The 19,768-nt window shown below is 39.5% G+C and overlaps 2 protein-coding genes across 5 annotated transcripts in view; both read right to left on the bottom strand.

Annotated features, from left to right (window-relative positions):
• Positions 1-1,737: 1,737 nt before the first annotated feature.
• Positions 1,738-19,768, bottom strand: part of LOC147002525 (uncharacterized) — a 239,771-nt gene continuing 221,740 nt past the window's right edge. Inside the window, exon 9 of the mRNA XM_085844154.1 lies at positions 1,738-1,819. Coding sequence (XP_085700280.1) covers positions 1,752-1,819 — 68 coding nt within the window. The 3' untranslated portion in view covers positions 1,738-1,751. The remainder of the gene's footprint in view (positions 1,820-19,768) is intronic.
• Positions 1,813-19,768, bottom strand: part of LOC147002524 (cadherin-11-like) — a 271,038-nt gene continuing 253,082 nt past the window's right edge. For all 4 annotated transcript variants that reach the window (XM_085844155.1, XM_085844156.1, XM_085844158.1 and 1 more), the window contains exons 6-8: positions 11,267-11,565; positions 7,593-7,713; positions 1,813-5,695 (exon numbers count right to left, since the gene is read on the bottom strand). The gene's annotated coding sequence lies outside the window, so the exon portion shown is untranslated. The remainder of the gene's footprint in view (positions 5,696-7,592; positions 7,714-11,266; positions 11,566-19,768) is intronic.

Below are 19,768 nucleotides of genomic sequence, written 5' to 3'. Positions count from 1 at the left end.
TGCAAGAACTGGAAAAGCATGGGCAGACCCCAGAAGGTGGAGCTCCCATGCCTTTATGCCCAGCACCATTACTGATGAAGCCAAAGGCATCCCCTTCCTGCCCTAAAGTTGAATACCCACACGGTGGGAAACTTTTATCAGCAGAGAATTACTGTGACCCGGAAGAGTTCCACTGACACACGGCCGAAGGGCAGGAATGCCTGGTGGGTAAGAAGCTTCCCTGAGTGAGGAAGGCCTGTTTCAGAATTGGCATTGCGCCATCAGCAAGCTCTCAAACCTCAGGCAGAGTCTAATTCCTGGCGCACATGTGCATGTGCGCTCCTCAATGTGAGCGCTCAGCCACAAGCCTAAGGGGCTGCCAGAATGTAGATATTGGAAGTTCATCTCCAGCCATTCCGTCTCCACACACTTCAGGTGAGGGCAAAGGATCTGTATTTCCAACTCCTCTCCCCACCCTAGTGATCCCGAGGATTGAGGACCATGCTCATTTTAAAATATATATATTTATTTTTATTGTATGCATATGGGTATTTTACCTCTCTATCCATCTATCTGTGCAACTATGGGCATGCAGTGCAGGAGGGAGCCAGAGATGGCATTAGATTCTCTGGAACTAGAGCTACAGAAAAGGAATGCCTGATGAAAACCAAGGTAACCCCCTCAACCAATTCACACTTAACACTCCATACTCTGGGATGATGGAGAGGTGTTGATTTCTCAAGTGGTAAATCAGAAGGGAAGAGCTTTAGAATGTACTGTAATTGTTTCTTCACTTCAAAGGGAGGATTATCTGACTTTCTGGCTCAGTTGCTTCCAAAATGTCTTAAGAGAGACATCACTTCCAATAGCATCTATATTTGAATTCCACCTGCATCTATGTGACTGTGACTGAGGTGGTCAGAGTCTCAATGACAAAATTAAGTTGAAGAATTATTGATCATTGGAACTATCTATTTATTTCATGACTTTGTCATGTTAAAAAAATGAATGAGAGGTAGGTTATTTCTGCTCCACAGTCATTATAGAGTAAATATGAGATTGACTTATTTAAAACTAAACAAAAGGAAACAATATACGAACAATATACTCTTCTGTATAATTAATTCATGCAGGGATATGTTTCATTTCTGAAGAGAGTTTAAATTAATAAGGAAGTAGAATGTTTATTGTTACTTCAAGTTCAGATTTGAAAAAAGAGTAAAACAGAGACTAGTTAAAATTTTACAAAACATCCCACAGTGCTGTGAACTAGAAATGTTTGAAATAAGACCACTGTATATTCTGTATTACCTGACTTAGTCTGACAGACCTCATTGAAATCAAAGTTGGTTTTCTCAAACTCAGGTTCATGAATTTGTTGTTTCTCCCACCAGATCATTTTGACAAAATACAGAAGAACAAGCTAGAAACTTGAGAAAGGTATAATCTGCTCTTTGGACAGCACTTTCTGCAACATCAGTATGAAAAAGATTTCTCTTATATCCTCAGAGTTCAGGCCTTAGCCACAAATTGATAAAGTCCTCTCTCTGTCTTTCATAGACACATTTCTTAGCCAGTAGTCCACTGTCTTCCTTAGGTTGCCTGGGCAACACAGACCTTATGACTGACATGGTTGATTTCTCTAACCTACCTTTTTCAGCTTCACCACACCGTCCTGTGTTTCATAGTCTGTTGTGATTTCAAACAGTTCTATGCCGACTCCATCAATGATATTATATGTGACTAAGCCATTTTTTCCAATGTCTGGGTCTTCAGCCTTCACCCTTCCTACTTCCTCCCCTGGGGTCAGCTACTTCTGAAACAGACATCTGGTACACGCCTGGAAGAAGAAGACATCTACTTTTATTTCCCTTTTTATTTGGCAGCTGTAAGACTTTAGATTTCATTGAATCCCAGTAAATTTCTCAAAGGGTTTAAAATTGAACTTTCTATTGGTAGATGCAGAAGTGAAGTGGATGGATGGGAAGAGGATCCCAGATGGCCAGCGTGCAGGAGGAATGTGTTCCTTACAGGATGACAAAACACTATTGGGGTCCTGGTAAGATGATGAAGTCAACTGCTACATGAGAGAAAGGAAAACAGTGACAAGGTCCTATGGAAGAGTCCACATGCTGGAACACCTGAGGCTTCCTTTTCAGGGTGTCCCACAAAGTAATGCCAAGGATTCCTTGAACTAATTGCTCAAAGAGAAGCAGCCACAGAAGAGTACATTTACCCTCTGCTTAAACAGGTTCATCACTTCATGTATATTTTAGAGACAAATACAAATCTTTCAAGAATCTTTCTTGAGCAAAGAGACATTTCTCTCTCATCTTACTCTTCATCCTTTGCACTAGGTTAAGCATGGAATGCTCTGGAAGCTTTTAGACAGTCAACTCCATTTATATTTATATTTTTCAGAATGAAGAATGGTGCCACGCATGCATATTTATATTTATGTTTATAGTATTTATTTCTTATGAATGCAAATGATGCTATACACTCTTTTAGCTCTGAAGCTAAGTAGAGGAAGAGTTATAATTCTCAACATGACATTAAAAAATAGAGAAAACAAAACATATCTAGATACACTATGATGTTATAGGTTAAGTAGTATTGTATGGTAAGGGATAAAGGGAAGTGGGGTTTGTGTGTGTGTGTGTGTAAGCATTTAAACTACACAAATGAGTGTGCAGTTATGTATGTGACTATGCTCTATATGAGTTAGTGTGAAGATGGAGGATGATATGTTCTTCTACGACAATGTATGTGAGTGGACTCCTATCATGGTTAAGTATGTGTACATGAGAAGGAAATCTGGATTTATTTTGGACAAGGTAGAGACAGAAAACTTTCGTTGGAGGAAATCTGAACTTCAGTGAAGGAAATGAGCAAGACAAGTGTATGAATATGTGGGCAATAAGTGTCACAGTACAAGGAACAACAAATGTCAGAAAGCCTCAGGTGAGGCTACAAATTCTGAAGATTCTGAAAATGTACAGGATAGCAAGAAGGTATGCAAACAGGCATGGCTGAAAAAGGACAAGAGGTTGAGTTCCATTTAGGGAAAGCACTGGACAGTTTTCAGTAGAGGAATGAGCTGTAGCACCATCATTTGACACGTTTGAAAAGCAATCTGTCTAAGACACACTATGCATGGGCTGAACCCTCTCCTGCAGTGCTCAGCCCACTGGCATTAGGTGACTCCCCTAGACTCTTCCTTTCCTCTACTGTAGCTATTATATGCTGCAGTGCTGCATTCTTTTCGTGATTATACTGTACTCATTTTCTACCTAATCTTGTATTGTATTCACAGTCAAGGCACAGTGAGTGTGACTTTCTGTAGAAATGTACAATGTATAAAAATGTTCAGAAGATCTGTTGCAATGTAATTTTCTCCAAATCTCATTCAAGCCCATGACTGTGAAATACTAAAACTGAAATATAAAATTTCTATACCACTCTCTATAAAAAAGGGCAATAGTGGACATCCATGAATGAGTCTGTCTGCCTACCTTTCTGGCATATGGAACAATTGTACATTGTGCAAATGGATTAGGCAGCTTTGACTATGTTGTATGTGCCTCAATATTATCAAATATGCATACCTTTCCATTTGAGAACGAATAGCAACGAATACCCATCTCTTTTGGGGTCCTCAAGAAATAATATGTCTCATGATCCTCTACCATGATATCTTCATTTGGTAGACTGTCATCTTGGGTAACTTTGAATAACCATAGTGCCTCCTTAATTGGTATACGTAACTGACTTCCTTTGGGTTTATTATTTTTTATAGTGTGTGTGTCTGTCTGTCTGTCTGTCCGTCTGTCTTTGAGTGTACACCATGTGTATGTGGGTGTCTGCAGAGACCAGAAAGTGTGTCAAGTTCTCTGTAACTGGAGCCATGGGTGTTTTGTCATTACTGGAAAGCTCAGAGTCATTATTATTGTGTTATAACACTGTACTCCCCTTTGCACATACACATTAAAATATGATTCCAGAAATTCTTTAGTCCCCTCAATGTCCTTTCCCTAGGAGCCAATTATATCTGTAAAACATAGGCTCTTTTTAGATATTTATAACATTAGTGATCAGATATTAAAATTAGCAGGTGTCACTAATTTCAATATTTCAATACCATTGTCTCCAAAGAGCTGTTTTGTTAGGTGCTAGAGTGATGGCTCAGAAATAAGACCGTATATTTCTCTTCCTACTGGCCAGAGTTTGGTAATTCCCACCCAAGTCAGCTTACATTCACACATAATTACAGCTGCAGGGAAATCTGACAGTTCTGGCCTCTGTGGGTATCTACAGATAGGAAACATCCACATATAGACACACTCATAAACACCTAATGAAAATAGTAAACCTAAACATTTTAATGATGTATCTTACTTTTAGGTATGCATATGCCTGTGTCTATGTGGCTCTGTGACTAGGAATGCAGATACAACCGAGACCAAAAGAAGGCTACAGGTCTTCCTGGCCCTGAATTTCAGCTGTTCAGAGCCAATAATATTGTTGCTAAGAACCTAACCATGGATTTCTGTAAAAGAATTATATACCCTCAACTGCCAAATAACTTTATTTTCCCTCAGTAACTTCATAAATATTGTACAGTATTCAAAATAACAATGGCTGAACAATTATTGCCTATTTTTAGATGATATAAAAATTAGCACTAGCTGGATTCATCTGAACAAAGATTATATTTAGGTTAAATGCTAGGGTGTCATCTTCTAAAAGTATGCAAGTATAGCTCTTATCCCACAGGCCCCTCCAATGTTTCATTATGGTCCTCTCATAGAACTGTGAGGTCTGGCTGAGCTTTACTGCTATGCTGGCAGCCTTAAGGCTACAGGGAAAGAAGTCTCATGGCTTCTGGTATCAGCTCAAAAAATGCAAAGTAGTTGGTTCCTGTGGTCACGGAGTTCTCATGATCAGAACTCAGCCACAGAAAGGCCCACGTGGAGAGGAAGCACAAGCCAATCTCAATTTGCCATTCTTATAAGGTACCTTAGAAGTGGGTTTTTCTGCCACAGGAGAACTGTGCCCAGCTGATGCTGGAGTGACAACAGAGTAGCTATTTCTCCTATGCTCTGTACAAATTAAAGTCAAGAAACAAATAAGTGATTGTTACTTGCAATCATGAAGATGTGGGGGAGTTTTTTATGGAAGGTAAGCATCAGATCACGATTCTGTTAGCATCAGTGAAGAACACTGAGACAGGAGAACGTTAATTGATGACTGCCTTTTACGATTAATACCTAAGAATTAAAATACCTCAAGACTCAGATATTCTGGTCTCTAGAGTTACACAGTTTTTAATGACTTCCTTCCCTCTCATGATGTCTATACTGTTTAACTCTCCTCTGTGTGTTTTTAAGTCTTTGCTATCTTGTTCTAGTTTTTTGCAGGAATCATGAAAATGATTCTTGGATTTCTAGACTCTTCCTTTTGAAAGCTGGGTAAATTAGGAGTGAATGAAAAGATGAGGCTCTCGCTGAGCAGTGGTCATTAGCAAAGACCAGCTCTGACTCCTTAGTCTGTGGAAACTTTGCTGGGTTGTCGTTGACATCAGTCAGAGTGATCGTCACTTTGGTTGTCCCTGAGAGTCCACCCATGTGTCCATCCATGTCCTTGGCCTGGATCACCACGTGGTACTCCTCCTTGGTTTCTCTGTCCATATTGGGAAGGGCAGTCCTGATGAAACCTATCAAACGAAAATTAAAAAAAATCACAAATATTCATTTATGACAAGATTTAAAAAAAAATGTTACATCCTGGGAAGCTTAAGATACATAAAATATAGCCTGCTCAAAGAAAAGTCATTTTAACATGGCAAACATAACAGAAAGTGTCCAAGATAACACCTATGTATCATCAAGCAAATAATAAAAATTACTTACAACATATTAATTAGTTTTTTTTTCACTCTGCATGCAAGTAACAATGTCTTCCCTATCAGACACAAGAATCCTGAAGACTGGAATGACAAGAGCCTATTGTGTGATAAGTCATATCTGAATCTATACTTGGGGACTTCTGGCAAAAGGCTTCAGAAATCAAGTCCTATATAAAACTAGTAGAAACATCACTATGCGGTTAGAGAGATGGCTCAGCAGTTAGGAACACGGACTGCTCTGCCAGAGGTCCTGAGTTCAATTCCCAGCAACCACATGGTGGCTCACAATCATCTGTAGTGGGATCCGATGCACTCGTCTAGTGTGTGTCTGAAGATAGCTGCAGTGTACTCATATAAATAAAAACATTATAAATCTTTTTTTTTAAAACAAGAAAAGAAACATCTCTTCATCTCATATTAGGTTTACAGAGGAGGCATAAACTTTTTTGAACACATTAAATAGCTACTATTAATTTTTTGAGTGAGTGAACAGAGGAGTTAAAAAGATGAACAAAACTTGTGCAAAGACTGAGTGGACAATCACATGTAACTGAAAAACAGTTACTGAAATAAATTTAGGATTGAATTATTCATGACCTCTGTATATTGAAACATGATGTTCATAAAAATATGCTTACTTACATCTCACGGGATCGTATGGAAGCTTTTACACTCACTGACTAAAGTAACATTTGTAGTGTAAATACAAAGAGCAAGGAAGAAGTGCTGGGCTATGTTACACCTCACTGAGACCAGTGTTGAGATGTTTCTTTGCAACACCCTAGGATTTATGAGACATCATTTTCCTTATTGGTTAGTTTCATGGGTTCCAATTGTTAGTCACCAGCCTTGGTTCCCTGAGAGAAAGAAGACTAGAGTTTTTACTATTTTAAGTAGTCTAGATGAAATCCCACATTTATCCTTAGTTTACCCAAAGACTAAAAGCAAAGATCTCCAGGAAACCATAGATAATAACTCCACAAGTTGTTGTTTGAAGCAAGGAAATGAAAAATGAATTAACATATAAGTAGGTGAGAGTTAAGAAAGCAAATAAAAAATATTAAATTAGGAATTCATGTAAAAGTTGCAAATTGTATGAAAACCTTTCAAAAGTACAGAATGTATTATGTGGACAGGAAAAGTGTAATACTGCGGAAGTGCAATGTTATAGACTGTAGTGTTCACTCTTGTTGACAATCAAATGAGTATAAATGAAGTGAAACACTGTTTTAGTTTCTGACTCACTGACTTACTGGTCTGCTCTTTATTTTACAGCATCCTTTGGGAACCTATGTTCACAGCAGGAGATTGGGAATGTGCTGGATCTTCTAGGAGGGTGAACATTTACAGTTACTCCTGACACTTCTTAGTTTATCCAGTGGTCTTCCAAGGATGTTTTAAAAGCTAACACTACTTTGTAACAACCTTCGACCCTTTTAATACAGATCCACAATTCAAGGCATTTCCAATACATAAATTTAATTTTAAATATTTGTAATTATCATCTGATACTCCAATAAATGTGTATTATTCCATTCATCCATATACACAGAACATACATAGGCCATCTCGTACTAACTGCCAAGTGGCCCTTTAGTTCCATTTTAATTTATGGAATTTTAGAGCCAAAGCAGTTAAATGACAAGGCATAGACTCCTTGTTTAAAATAAGTCATGACTTACAAAGATGATGTAATCGACCATACCTGTTTGGTCCTCCACCTAGAAGTAGGGTTGTCCTTCAAGGATGCTATACACTAACTTGGCACTTTTTCCATAGGTGGGATCATCTGCATCAGAGGCTGTCACTTGGAATAACTGATGTTCCTAAATAAAGGGGGGTCAGGGGGAGCAATTAGCAACATCCAATAAACTTTTCAAATTTCATTGTTGTTTACAGAATTTCATTTAAAATGAAGACCTGTAATGAAGCTCACAATGACTCTACATGATCTCATTGTCCTATAGTTCAAGTGCAGACCACTCCTCTCCCTGCCATTCTTCCCTCTGTAGTTTCCTTCTTCTGTTTCTTTTTTATCAGCAAGGTCAAACTAAGGTTTAAAACGAAACTTTCTACTTTCACAGTTCTTCCTGGTTGGTTTGCTATTTAACATAATATCAACATTCTTGTCAAATACTCAGAACCATGTGAATTCAATGTTTACTATATCACATAATCAAATAAAAATCTCTCCGGAGAGTGCAATAAATGATAATTAATGAAGAATTGCTTTTCATGAAAGGATAGAGGGCACTTTCCCATCTGTGACAATGAACATATCATTTCATTGTTGCTTTGCATGCAAGAAAATTACTTCTGATACTAAATTTTAATTAATTTGTGGCTATAAATATTCTATAGAATGCTGTTCCCCAATGTCATGAAAATTACATGTTTCTCTCTCTGTAGTGTCTGGTATCCACGTCACAGACCGGTCAGTGAGGGATCAATGGGATCTAAGACATTCCTATGTCAGAAGACATGAAAATCAGGGGATAAAAGAATGGGATGACCTTTTTCTTTATAAGCTCTATTGTCACCATAAGCATCTGAGACATGCCATGTTGAGCTTCAACACAGAGAGGGAAGGAGGGAAGAGGCAATTATCCAGGATGTCTCTGTCAGGCACTGTCTGAGGGAAGATTTGGGATGAGAAATATGAGATCTTAAAATCCCTTTTTCATGTTGTTTATTGTCACAGCTGGGAATCTATCTTGCAGGGACATCTAGCAAGAATCAAGCCCTTTGACATTTCAGCAGAATGGTGGGAGGGAGGTCCTCCTGGCAGGGTACACAACCTGTTTACACAACTTACAGGTAGCTATCCTTTACTTCCGAGGGGTTTCGGTGACTTCTATGAGAAACGCAAGACAATGTTCTTTTTCAAAATCAATTTTCTATACCCACTGTCTTTTGTGAACGTCTTCTTACAAAGTAGGGATTATTCTAGAAAGTGGGTATTATACCAGAGAAAGACTTCATGGAATGCTAAGAAAGTTATAAATCTTTATAATTTAATGGAATTCTATTTTTTTAAAGAATTTTTAAAAATTCTAAAACTGAAAAATTCTAATATTGAAGGAGTTATCAAATATTTGACCTATATACCCAGAACTCATTAGTAACTATTATCTTGATTTCATAGTTGACGAAATGATAAATTAGGAAGGGATACAAAGGAGCCCTGGTTCACACAGCTTTCTGATGATAAAGACAATAAATTCATATGATAGAGTAGAAAGTCTGAGCACTGCTGTAGGCTCCAAAGTGTCCTGTAAGGAGCAAAAGTCCACCTGGGTTATCAGTTTGGATGAGTAGTACATCTGCTTCTTCCATCCTTTCTTCTCATTAGAATTCACATCTGAGGATAGAGCAGTCCAGGGACCAGACTAGAAAAGTTAAAGGAAGGAAGGAGACAATGACTCAGCCTGGCTTTTTCTCAGGAAAAAAAAAAAAAGATCTTATGGGATGGATCCCCGGATGGAGCAGTCTCTGAATGGTCCTTCCTTCAGTCTCAGTTCTAGACTTTGTCTCTGTAACTCCTTCCATGGGTATTTTGTTCCCCTTTCTAAGAAGGAACAAAGTATCCACACTTTGGTCTTCCTTCTTCTTGAGTTTCATGAGTTCTGCAAATTGTATCTTGGGTGTTCTAAACTATTGCAACAAGATTTTGCTGACAGGACCCTGATATAGCAGTCTCCTGTGAGGCTATGCCAGTGCCTGATAAATACAGAAGTGGATGCTCACAGTCATCTATTGGATGGAACACAGGGTCCCCAATGAAGGAGCTAGAGAAAGTACCCAAGAAGCTGAAGGGGTCTGCAGCCCTATAGGAGAAACAACAATATGAACTAACCAGTACCCCCCAGAGCTCGTGTCTCTAGCTGCATATGTATCAGAAGATGGCCTAGTCGGCCATCAGTAGGAGGAGAGGTCCTTGATCTTGCAAATATTCTAGGCCCCAGTATAGGGGAATGCCAGGACCAGGAAGTGGGAGTAGGAGAACTGGGGAGCAGGGAGAGTTGTAGTCACATATGCATATGTGTGTGTGTGTGTGTATACATATATATATATGCATATAGATAAATAAATAGAGATAGAGATGATAGAGAAGGAGGAGGGTATAGGGGACTTTTGGAGAGGAAACTAGAAGAAAACATCTAATAAAAATAAATCTAAAAAAAAGAGAAGAAGATCTTAGTAGTCATCTTAGGGCAATGGCAGTTCTGTCACAGGAGGCTCCACACACAGACTGGAAGTCTCTCAGAGCCCTAAAGTCACAGCTGACTGTCTTGAGTAAGCTAATCTTTATAATCAGTGCTTGGTTTTTCTCTCACTGGTAAAATGAACAATCTATCCCTTATGGCTTTTAGATTCACTTGGGGCCAATGGATCAGATTCACTCAAAAGACCACATTCTAGAAATTCAAGCAGAAATAATACCAAGAGGCAGATGTTAGAGTTCCATCTTCAAGCAAAGCAGTATGTCTTCAAGCATATCAGCTTTGACATAAAAATCAGTTGATGGCAGCCTTATATGCATTTTGGGTGACTTTAGTTACACAAGTCACCCTGGACTAATTAGTTCATCTGTTTCTGCTTCAGTTTCTCATTTATCCAAGACCAACTGGAATGACTGCTTTGCAAAGTTTAATCATGGGGAAGTTAAACACACTGGGGTGTGTTTGCAATCAATTATTGTGAAGCCCCAAGCAGCAAACATTATCATTGCTGTTACTTATTCAACATCAATGCCGTAGTGATTGGATGAATAAAATCATTACTCTTTGAAGACTGGAAATTGTTATTGCTCTTCTACAGAGGAAGAGCAAATATTAAATGGTGTCACTTCACGCAGCTGAACAGAAGTCAGGATTTGCTAAACTGAATCTCGTTCCTCCCCTTCCAGACTTCCTAGTTAATAGTTGACTTTACAACCTCCAGTCCAATATAAACATTTGAAAATCTGAGTCTCTATATCTGTTTCATGCACTTTTCCTTGCAGGCCCTTCCTTTCTGTTTGTTTCTTGTGTTCAATGTGTTAGGGTTTTCTTTTTTTAAATCTTATATATTCTTTTCTTATTATCTTTTAGAAGTCTGATTGTTTACTACGGAGACAGAAAAAGAAAGGATGCATCTGGATGGCAGGGTATGTGTGGAGTAACTGGGAGGGGTGGAAAGAGCAGAAGCCATAATCATGATATTTTGTGCGAGGAAGAAAAACTATTTTAATTTTTAATAATCTAACAAAGCATTTTTTCCTTGTTAATGTGCAATAATGATTCAACACAAGCTCTGCTTCCTGGGTTGAAGGGCAGGCACCAGCCTGTCAACCTGCAGACATACCAGAAAGAAATAGAATAGGTGACCATTACTTACCTACCCACATTAGACCTCTCAGGCACATTGGCATGATAGATTTCATGCAGAAACTTTGGAGGGTTGTCATTAATGTCCTGGACCTTAACAATGAATTCTGAAGGTGGCTCCAGTGGTCTGTTGGTGTCCCTGACCACCGCCTGAGCCATCAGTGTGTACTGGGCTCTCTCCTCTCGGTCCAATGTCTTGGTGGCATGAATGTTCCCTGATTTGTCATCAATCACAAAAATGGTTTCCGCTCCTTCACCTGAGAGAATGTATTTAATGTTCCCATCAGCGAAGTCAATGTCAGAATGAAGCTAGAAAACAAAAAAGAAGAGAAAAGAAAGAAAGAATGCAGGATTTGTAATTTCATGAGGAACACAATAAAAGCACATAGACTGATAGTTACACTATGTACACATGTGTGCACATACATACAGTCACATATATATCATGAGAGGAAGTGATTTCCATCATCATTTTCTGAACAGAGAAATGGAGTCTTAGATAACTGCTATGACCGAGGTAATGATGAGGTTGATGGATTTGAAAATGTTTAATTCTCAGGTTCATGTTCTTCCCCTCTTATTCTCTCTCTTTATTGTATATATGCATACATACAAAATATAGAGATGCACATATGCTTCAGTAGTTATTTGGAAAGAAATGCACGTATATATTTCAAAAAGATGTAAGCATGATTTTATGCAGCACATTTCTGTCAGTGATTATTCCCTTTCATCACTTCTTCAGCTATGAGTCACCGTTTTGCCAGTTTCTTAGGACTCATTTATGAGATAATAATTCAAGCCTATACATATACAAACTTATCTCCACAGATTCTTAAAAGCTCTTTGCTTAATTTTACATAATCAGGGCTATAAATTGTATATTATAAATTATAGATTCCTCTAAGTGTGACTTCTGCAGCTCCATCAACATCTAGGCTTCCTTATCCACCATGTGATATTAATGTAATTTTTGTAGAGATCCTCTTCAAAGGACACTTATATTTGTTACTACAAATACAAGTCTAGGCGTATGTTATTACAAATCCTTCAACTAATCAGATTTTTCTAGATCCACTGTCTACTGTCCAGAGTCTGGAGCTATTATCTTCTTGGGAGAAGAATCTCCTATGACCCTATGATCATAGTGGACAGTGGAGCAAAGTGATAGACATGTTGTCCCCAGACCCTTGAAAGAACTTCCAATATCCTTGGATTTTCATGTTTTCCAGAAAGCGTTTAGACAAGACAATTTTTCCCTAAATCTGTATTGATGGAATCAAGAGTCTACTATGGTCTTTTAGCTGCCAATTCGAACAGCAGCTCTGCCCGAATTCTGCTCTGTGTTTCAGAGCCCACACCCATCAAAGACTTCATTGATTTTCCTGCAGCAATAAAGCCTGTGCACTCACTTTCTGTCCTCATGATTTCTGAGGTCCTTAACCTCCTTTATATTAATGTTCTTTTAGTTGTTATATGAAATTGTTACATGGTTTGAACTACTTTATATATTTACAATAAAGATTGTAACTAATTTTTATTTAATATTAATACTTTAATAATTCATAAATATCATTTTATTACTCTCAGTAAATTTTCTATCATGATTATAAAACCAAGCCCTACACAGTTTGCTCGTGGTTCACAAAGAAAAACTGAATAGACTGCTTTTTAAAATGGTTCTATCATTTAAATTTCCTAAATATGTTTAGTTATTTGTAGAGTTTTGGTGAAACACCAAAAAGTTCAGCCCTGACATGGATACATAGGCATAATCTACAACCATTTTGGTTGTGTATCCCAGGGCTTCTTGGGCAGGGACAGTAGGAAAACTTTTGTTTCTGAAAGGTAAGAAAATATAATTCACCATTTTAATGCACTATTACTGATGTAATTCTTAAGAGTTTGGCCATTCGTGGAGGGAAATATGAAGTTACTTGAAGGATTTCAGTGAACTAATAGAATATCCACAATGTTCACGCTGTTTCCTTAATGGCCTGTGTTCCCCTCTCCTATCCAGCCTACGATTATGGTGTTTGTTCTTTCCCTGTGCTTCATGGTATCAAATGTTAGAGGTTAAGTCCCAGGGGCTGGCGAGATGGCTTAGCTGCTAAGAGCACTGACTGCTCTTCTGAACATCCTGAGTTAAATTCCCAGCAACCACCTGGTGGTTTACTGCCACCTGTAATGAGATCTGACGCCCTCTTCTGGAGTGTCTGAAGACAGATACAGTGTAGTTATTATACAAATTAATTCAAGAATATTTTATTCTGTGCTCAGATCTCATCATTCAGCACAGAGCTCTTCCCTCTTTCAAATCAAATCACAGGAATTATGCCTTGTCTGTGAAAATCAGAGAAGGGAGAGAGGAAGTATTATAAGAATTGTTGAAACATAATTCTCTATCTCAGAGTTCTGCATTTGGTGCAAGAGTTAAGTTTGGATTCACTTTTTCTTGGGTACAGAATATACAGCGGGCAGTACACAAAATATCATAATATATTTTGCTCCATTCTCAAATGCCAGACACAAATACTATAGTGTGTCATAGCAAAGAAACAGAAATGAAGATAATTTTAAACTTGAATAGAATTTTACAGGGGCTCAAAGATAGGTGTCACTTTTTGCCTCCACACACAGTTTTGGAAATAGGAATGACATTTAATAACCAGAGAGTTATGCAAAGCTTATCAAGCATCTGATTAAATCCCTTATAGATTTCATAAACTTAAGTAGTAGTAGTAGCTGTAGTAGCAGTAGTAGCAGCTATGGTAATAGTAGTTCCATCTCTTCCTAGTCATCTGGTTTTTATAATACTGGCCAGCAGTATAGAGCATGCTATGCAGCATTTCATAGCATTTTCAACATAATTTAATATGATACTCGTGGGTCCCATTGGCATAGGACTCCAAAGACCTCCTGTCTCACAATAACCCAATCATATTTGAGCAATAAGGTAGTTATATCCAATGAGTGCAAAGGATATCTTCTATTATTCATGCTCCACTCGATTCGTGAGACAGCTTTTCTCACTCTTAATAATTCTAAATTTTAGTCATTGATATGAATAAAATACATCAACATGGGTCCGAAACAACATTGTGAGCAATGTCAGCACCAACTGTGAATGAATGTTCCATATGAATATGTGGGAAAAATTAGATTCCACTTCTGACTTTTCTTGTTCCTGAACAAAACTACCTGAGGGAAGACAGGCACAAAGTGGCAATGACAAGATGCTTAGCTTACTGTGACATCATTTATAATTTGAAAAGCATACAGTCAAACCTCCCTCTGTGCCCAAACAGTAAATATATAAAAAGTGTTCTTTATCCTTATTTTCTCCTTCATTCATTCAGGGTCAAGTCTGGATGGGCCTTGGGGATACATAGGACACAGTGTGTTTTTGAGGCTTAGATAATTATAGGACTTGGTATAAGTCGTAAAGGAATGAGTGGAACTAACAACACTACAAACAAAGCACAGAGCATCCAACAACCAGAATCAGCTTGGCAGATAAACTTGTAACACTGTGGTTATTCTTGTGGCCTCTTGCAAGCAAACAATCTTGTCCATAGTCTCCAATGCCTTACCTACTCCTTCTCTGAGGTATGGCTGATGAAACCTCGCCTGCTGTTCTGACAAGTAAAGCATAAACTAACCATTGATCATTGCAGCCAGGGGTCCCTATATTCAAATGATTGGCCATGGGAACCAGATTTTCCAAGAACTTCAATGAAAAACAACAGAAAATATTTGTAACTAGTGAAAGGCCTTGCAAAGTCAGGTTAGGAGGCACCTAAAGCATAGAGTAGCTACAAAGTAATAGCCAATTGTTCAGATTTCAATAAGATCAAGGCCACAACCAAGCTAGTTAGAAGCAAAAGAGAAACTAGCATCTCTCTCCCCAAACCATGCAAATGGCAGAACATGTGATCTCATTTCTCTGAAGACCTAGGTGACTGACTATGCTTCCATTGCTGTCACCATGGGCCCTAAGCTGTTTGTCAGCACCCTACCTATAAGATGACAGTGTACCTCCTGTGCATGAGCTAGCCTGGGAACTTTCTTTCATCACCCAAACAGCAAATGTAGAAATTTATGGTAATCTTAAAGAAATAAATTGGCAGTTCTTTTTTTGGCCAACTGTGAAATATTGCCACTGTGACGATCATTAGTGCAATTGTATAAAATGCCATTTTTTTTTTTCATCTCTGAATTTCCAAAGGCCATTGGGCCAAAGATCTCTAGACCATAAGGCAAGATGAGTATGCTATAGTATAAGTTCTGTTAGTACATAACTGTGCAACTTAGACAAAGTATTCTTCCTTAGGATCCAAATTCTCCTCTAAAATAAAAGGACAGAAATATATCATTAAATGCCTCTCTGTATACAAGAGTCTGTCTGTGGGTCAGTGCTGGGGCAGCCATTCCTGGATTGTAGTTTTCAACCCTTGGTAATGGTCTAAGGTCAGCTAGTAGGCCTGCTCATATAGAACTTCATTAGGACTCACTAACATAGAATTCATTGAAATCTGGAGAACGGTAAATATTCAGAAAGACACGTTTTAAAGTTATAAAAAGTCCATTGATTTTAACCACATATTTTATCACAGAAATATCCCCATCAGATAATTACAGCATTTACCCAGTATATAAACTATCTTATTTTACCTCTACTTTGTTTTAATGTTCTGTTTTAGGCTCAGTGTATATTTCATACTTAAGTCACAGTTGAGAGCAGCCATACTTTTACAAGCTAAGTAGACACCAGTAGACAAGGAAGAATAATCAGAAGACCATAAACCTTTTGATAGAGGAGGGTGTGCCATCAAAGACTTTCTGGTGATAACAATCCTCTGAGCGAGAGAACTAGTGAAATAAGACTGCTGTTGTTAGTTAGTTAGAGAACTTTTTATTTGGGAAAACATTCAGATGGCCTTCTGAACTCAGCAGACCCAAAAGGAGACACTGGGAGAGTAGATGGAGGGAAAGATGCTCATGTTCTCAGCCTCAGTAGGAGGGCTGGATTGGGAACAAGATCTATGTTTTAAAAACTTTGAATGTGTGAAATCACAGAAAGTCCCAAAATTCTTCCCTTGGTAGAATGCAGGAAGGAAACCATGATGAAATGAAACCATGTCTGTTTCAGGTTGGGAGATTTTGTTACACTGTGAATTTTCAGAAATCCAGAATTAGATGACAAAGTAAAGATGCTCAACTATTAAGGGTTTTTTTTTTTTTTTGTCTTGTCTTGTTTTGTTTTTTGTTTGTTTTCATTTCATTAGAAAAGGGGAAACAGAAATATAGGAGCTGATGGCTAACATTTAAAACTAGATCAAGTGAACCTCAAACCCCCTACTCTATGGAGAGAGAAAGAAAATATCAGGAAGTGAAAGATAATTTTCATAGGATTGTTGTCTCCTGCATTAAATATAGTTTGCCAGTCATATCTATGGAAACAAAAGCCTCAGATTCATGAAGGGAAATATATCTTAAGCAACCTAAGAGTGCTCTTTAAAGAGTCAGAGGTGGAAGAAATAAGAGATACTGCTCTGTATATTCTCCCTAGTACCTGAGGGTTCTCCCAGAGCTAGTCAGTCTGTTTTCTGATAGTTAAATAGTGAGAGAAAGTCTTGTCTGAAGGTGGGCTTCATCCCTAAAAAACGGCTTGATGAAGTCTTGCAAACTGATCACTACAACCAGGGAAGAAAGCGCCTGAAATCACCAGAACCCAGTACCAGATCTTCTGTCAGAGAATTATAATCCATGGTGTTAGCCACCCAGATCCACAAGCATCACTTTAGCTCCACCAGAGGAATGAGGAATGCAGAGTCAAGCTGCTTCCAATTACCAGAAGCCTGGTTTTCTCCAGAGTGTGGGTGGGCTATTTCAGAGGTCTTTTTCTTAATGTTCTGTCTGGACCACCCCATATGGCTCAGGGCAGTCTAAATAAACCATGGAACATATTGAAATGCCTCTTTTATATGCCTGTGTATATTATCAAGGATGTCTTACCAATTTATCTTTAGAAAGCTTCATAATTATCTCACTGTTGTTTCAATAAATCCAACCTTTAAAACACTCTTTTTTCTTCAGTAAATTAATGCCATTTATCAGAAAGAATGGGATATTTTTGAAGTCATGATGAAAGAAAAGCAATTGGATATGGCAAACTCACCTAGGTCTCCTAGTACTTGCTAAAGCATCAGCCTACCACCCTAGACAGATGGAACTTTCCAAGGTAATGTCAAGTGTCCTTTTTAGGTCACAGAGAGAGGGCTCATTTAATTACAGTTTCTATAATCCTAGGTTAATCCTACTGAGAATTACTGATGTGATTTTGACTTATGTAGAAGAATAATCTATTGTTCCACACACGTTTCTGGCACAACAAATTAAAAATCATGTACCTTGTTTTAAATTTATTAGTGCCTTAATAAAGAAAGGTTTCCCCTTTCATTTTCCTCAGGTAGAAATGACAATGTCCTTTCCTTTGGATCACACTGTTGATTAACAAATTCAAATAGGATATTTCAACAGAAGATAATGTAGAATGCATTAAATTCTCCAAAATTTTAGATGGTGACTAACTCTTCATTACAGTCCTTGCTATTGTGTACAAAGGATCATGAGAACAAATTGATTTTACCTTCATGAAATTGAATACCTAGACTATCGACTCTTACCCACAGAGATGAAGGAGGCACCTCCTAAAAGGTAACCAACTGTATAGGAGGAAATGAGCTGTCATGGGACAATCAGTCTGAAGGTATTCCTCACGTAGTATAACCAGCTTCTGGGAAGTCAAGTGCCATCTTAGGAGTTGTACTAAACTGACATTTAGAGAACCTGCATTCAAGTCCTGGCACTGTTAGTCAAGTTACCACACAGGTGAGAGCCTCAGTTCGGATGATCTCCTGGGATAGAAGCTTTTCTCTCATGTATTTCCGCTCGGCACAGAGGCTTCACAGCGCCTTTAAGAGCATCTGACCTCTTTTGTTTGTTACGTTTTTGAAAGAGGGACTATTTACTCCTGGAACTATGTAGATCAGGCTGGTCTCGAACTCAGAGATCTTCTGCCTCCAGAGTGCTGAAAGAGTTACCGGAATAAAGATCCCTAATGTTTGGAAAGCTATTTAAATATTACAGTCAGTAGACATGGTTACATCAGAAAGCTCACACAGTGAGCACATGCGGTGTCACTTTGAGGGACCAATTCCTCATCCATAAGATAGGGTTAGTCTTTACCTGTTTAATTAGTAGTTAGTGAGTTCTTCAGCAAGTTAGTTATCCTCCAAGTCTCAGCTGCACTGTGAGACATGTAAATGAGACATGTTGTAATGCTGAACAGTGCCTGGCTTGTTGTAGGTACTCAAGAAATATTAGTCATCATCATCTACCTAAGATGTAGGTTGGCCAAGGACACTTATGCAATCAGTTCTTTCTAACATTACTTACTGGGTTTCTGAGCACTAAGAGATGGGCGTTGTTCTAGGGATCAGAAGTGTGCAACATTTCATGCCTGGTGGAGCTTTGTCTTCTAAATTAATTCCTCGGTGACTATTTACTACACGCCAGTGAACAGGACAGTAAGTCCTAAGAAATTCCCATTTTACACTTAACTACGAAATGTGCAGAGATCTCAAATGTGCACCACAATCCCACAGGTAGTTTCTCCCTGCAATTAGGCACGAGTGGGGCGTGGGCTGATGCCCTGCAGGGTTTCCCCCACCAACACAGCATCCTTGCAGGAGCGGAATTGGATGTCAACCGCGACCTCGGTGGGGCTTCATCTGGAAGTGGGGCACTTGGATTGCACGCGGCCACCCGCAGGCACTCGCCGCGGCAGCCACGCCCCCAGGCGACAACTCCACTCCACGCGGACTGCGGCAGCGCCCACAGGCTCGCCAAAACTGCGAGCCCGCCGGAAAACGGAGGCCCTGAAAAACAGGCTGGGGCCCGCCCGCGTCCATGAACTTCCAAGCCAGGCCTGCGACGCGTGGCAAGCGACTCAGACACCAAGAGGCGGGGGCCAGGCAGGGCCGAGCCCCGCAGGGCTGACTGTGCGCTTCGGCCGCGTAGGGATCGCAGAGGCGACACCGCACTCCGCATTCCCCAGCCCGCCCGAAGCGGCCCGTCTCGCGGTGCTACCTGAAGGTCCCAGCCAGCCGACTCCAGGACGAAACGAGCCCTGTCCTCCTCATTGCCCTTCGCCGCCACGAACTCCCTCAACGGGTCCTGCCGCTCCGCCGCCATCTTCGCCCCGTGCCCTTCCCAAACCGCTCCGGAGGACACTGCAACAGCCCCAACCCCAGGTCTGCGTTCTGCCCACCTTTCTACCGCGTCCAGCGGCTGAGCGCCTGCCCATAGGCTCCGCCCAATGCGGTGCCACAGGAAAAGCCCTCCGTGCGGGAAACCCAGCCGCCTCGCGCCCTCTGGGGGCCCCTATGTTCACCTCACCCTAATGGCTGAAGAAGAAGGTTGATGGAAATGAGTAGGGAGGGGCTGG

This window comes from Mus caroli, unplaced genomic scaffold, assembly GCF_978045245.1.
Source record: "Mus caroli unplaced genomic scaffold, Mus_caroli_1 scaffold_10, whole genome shotgun sequence".
Classification (NCBI taxonomy): Eukaryota; Metazoa; Chordata; class Mammalia; order Rodentia; family Muridae; genus Mus; species Mus caroli.
This window is presented reverse-complemented; position numbering and strand designations above follow the sequence as displayed.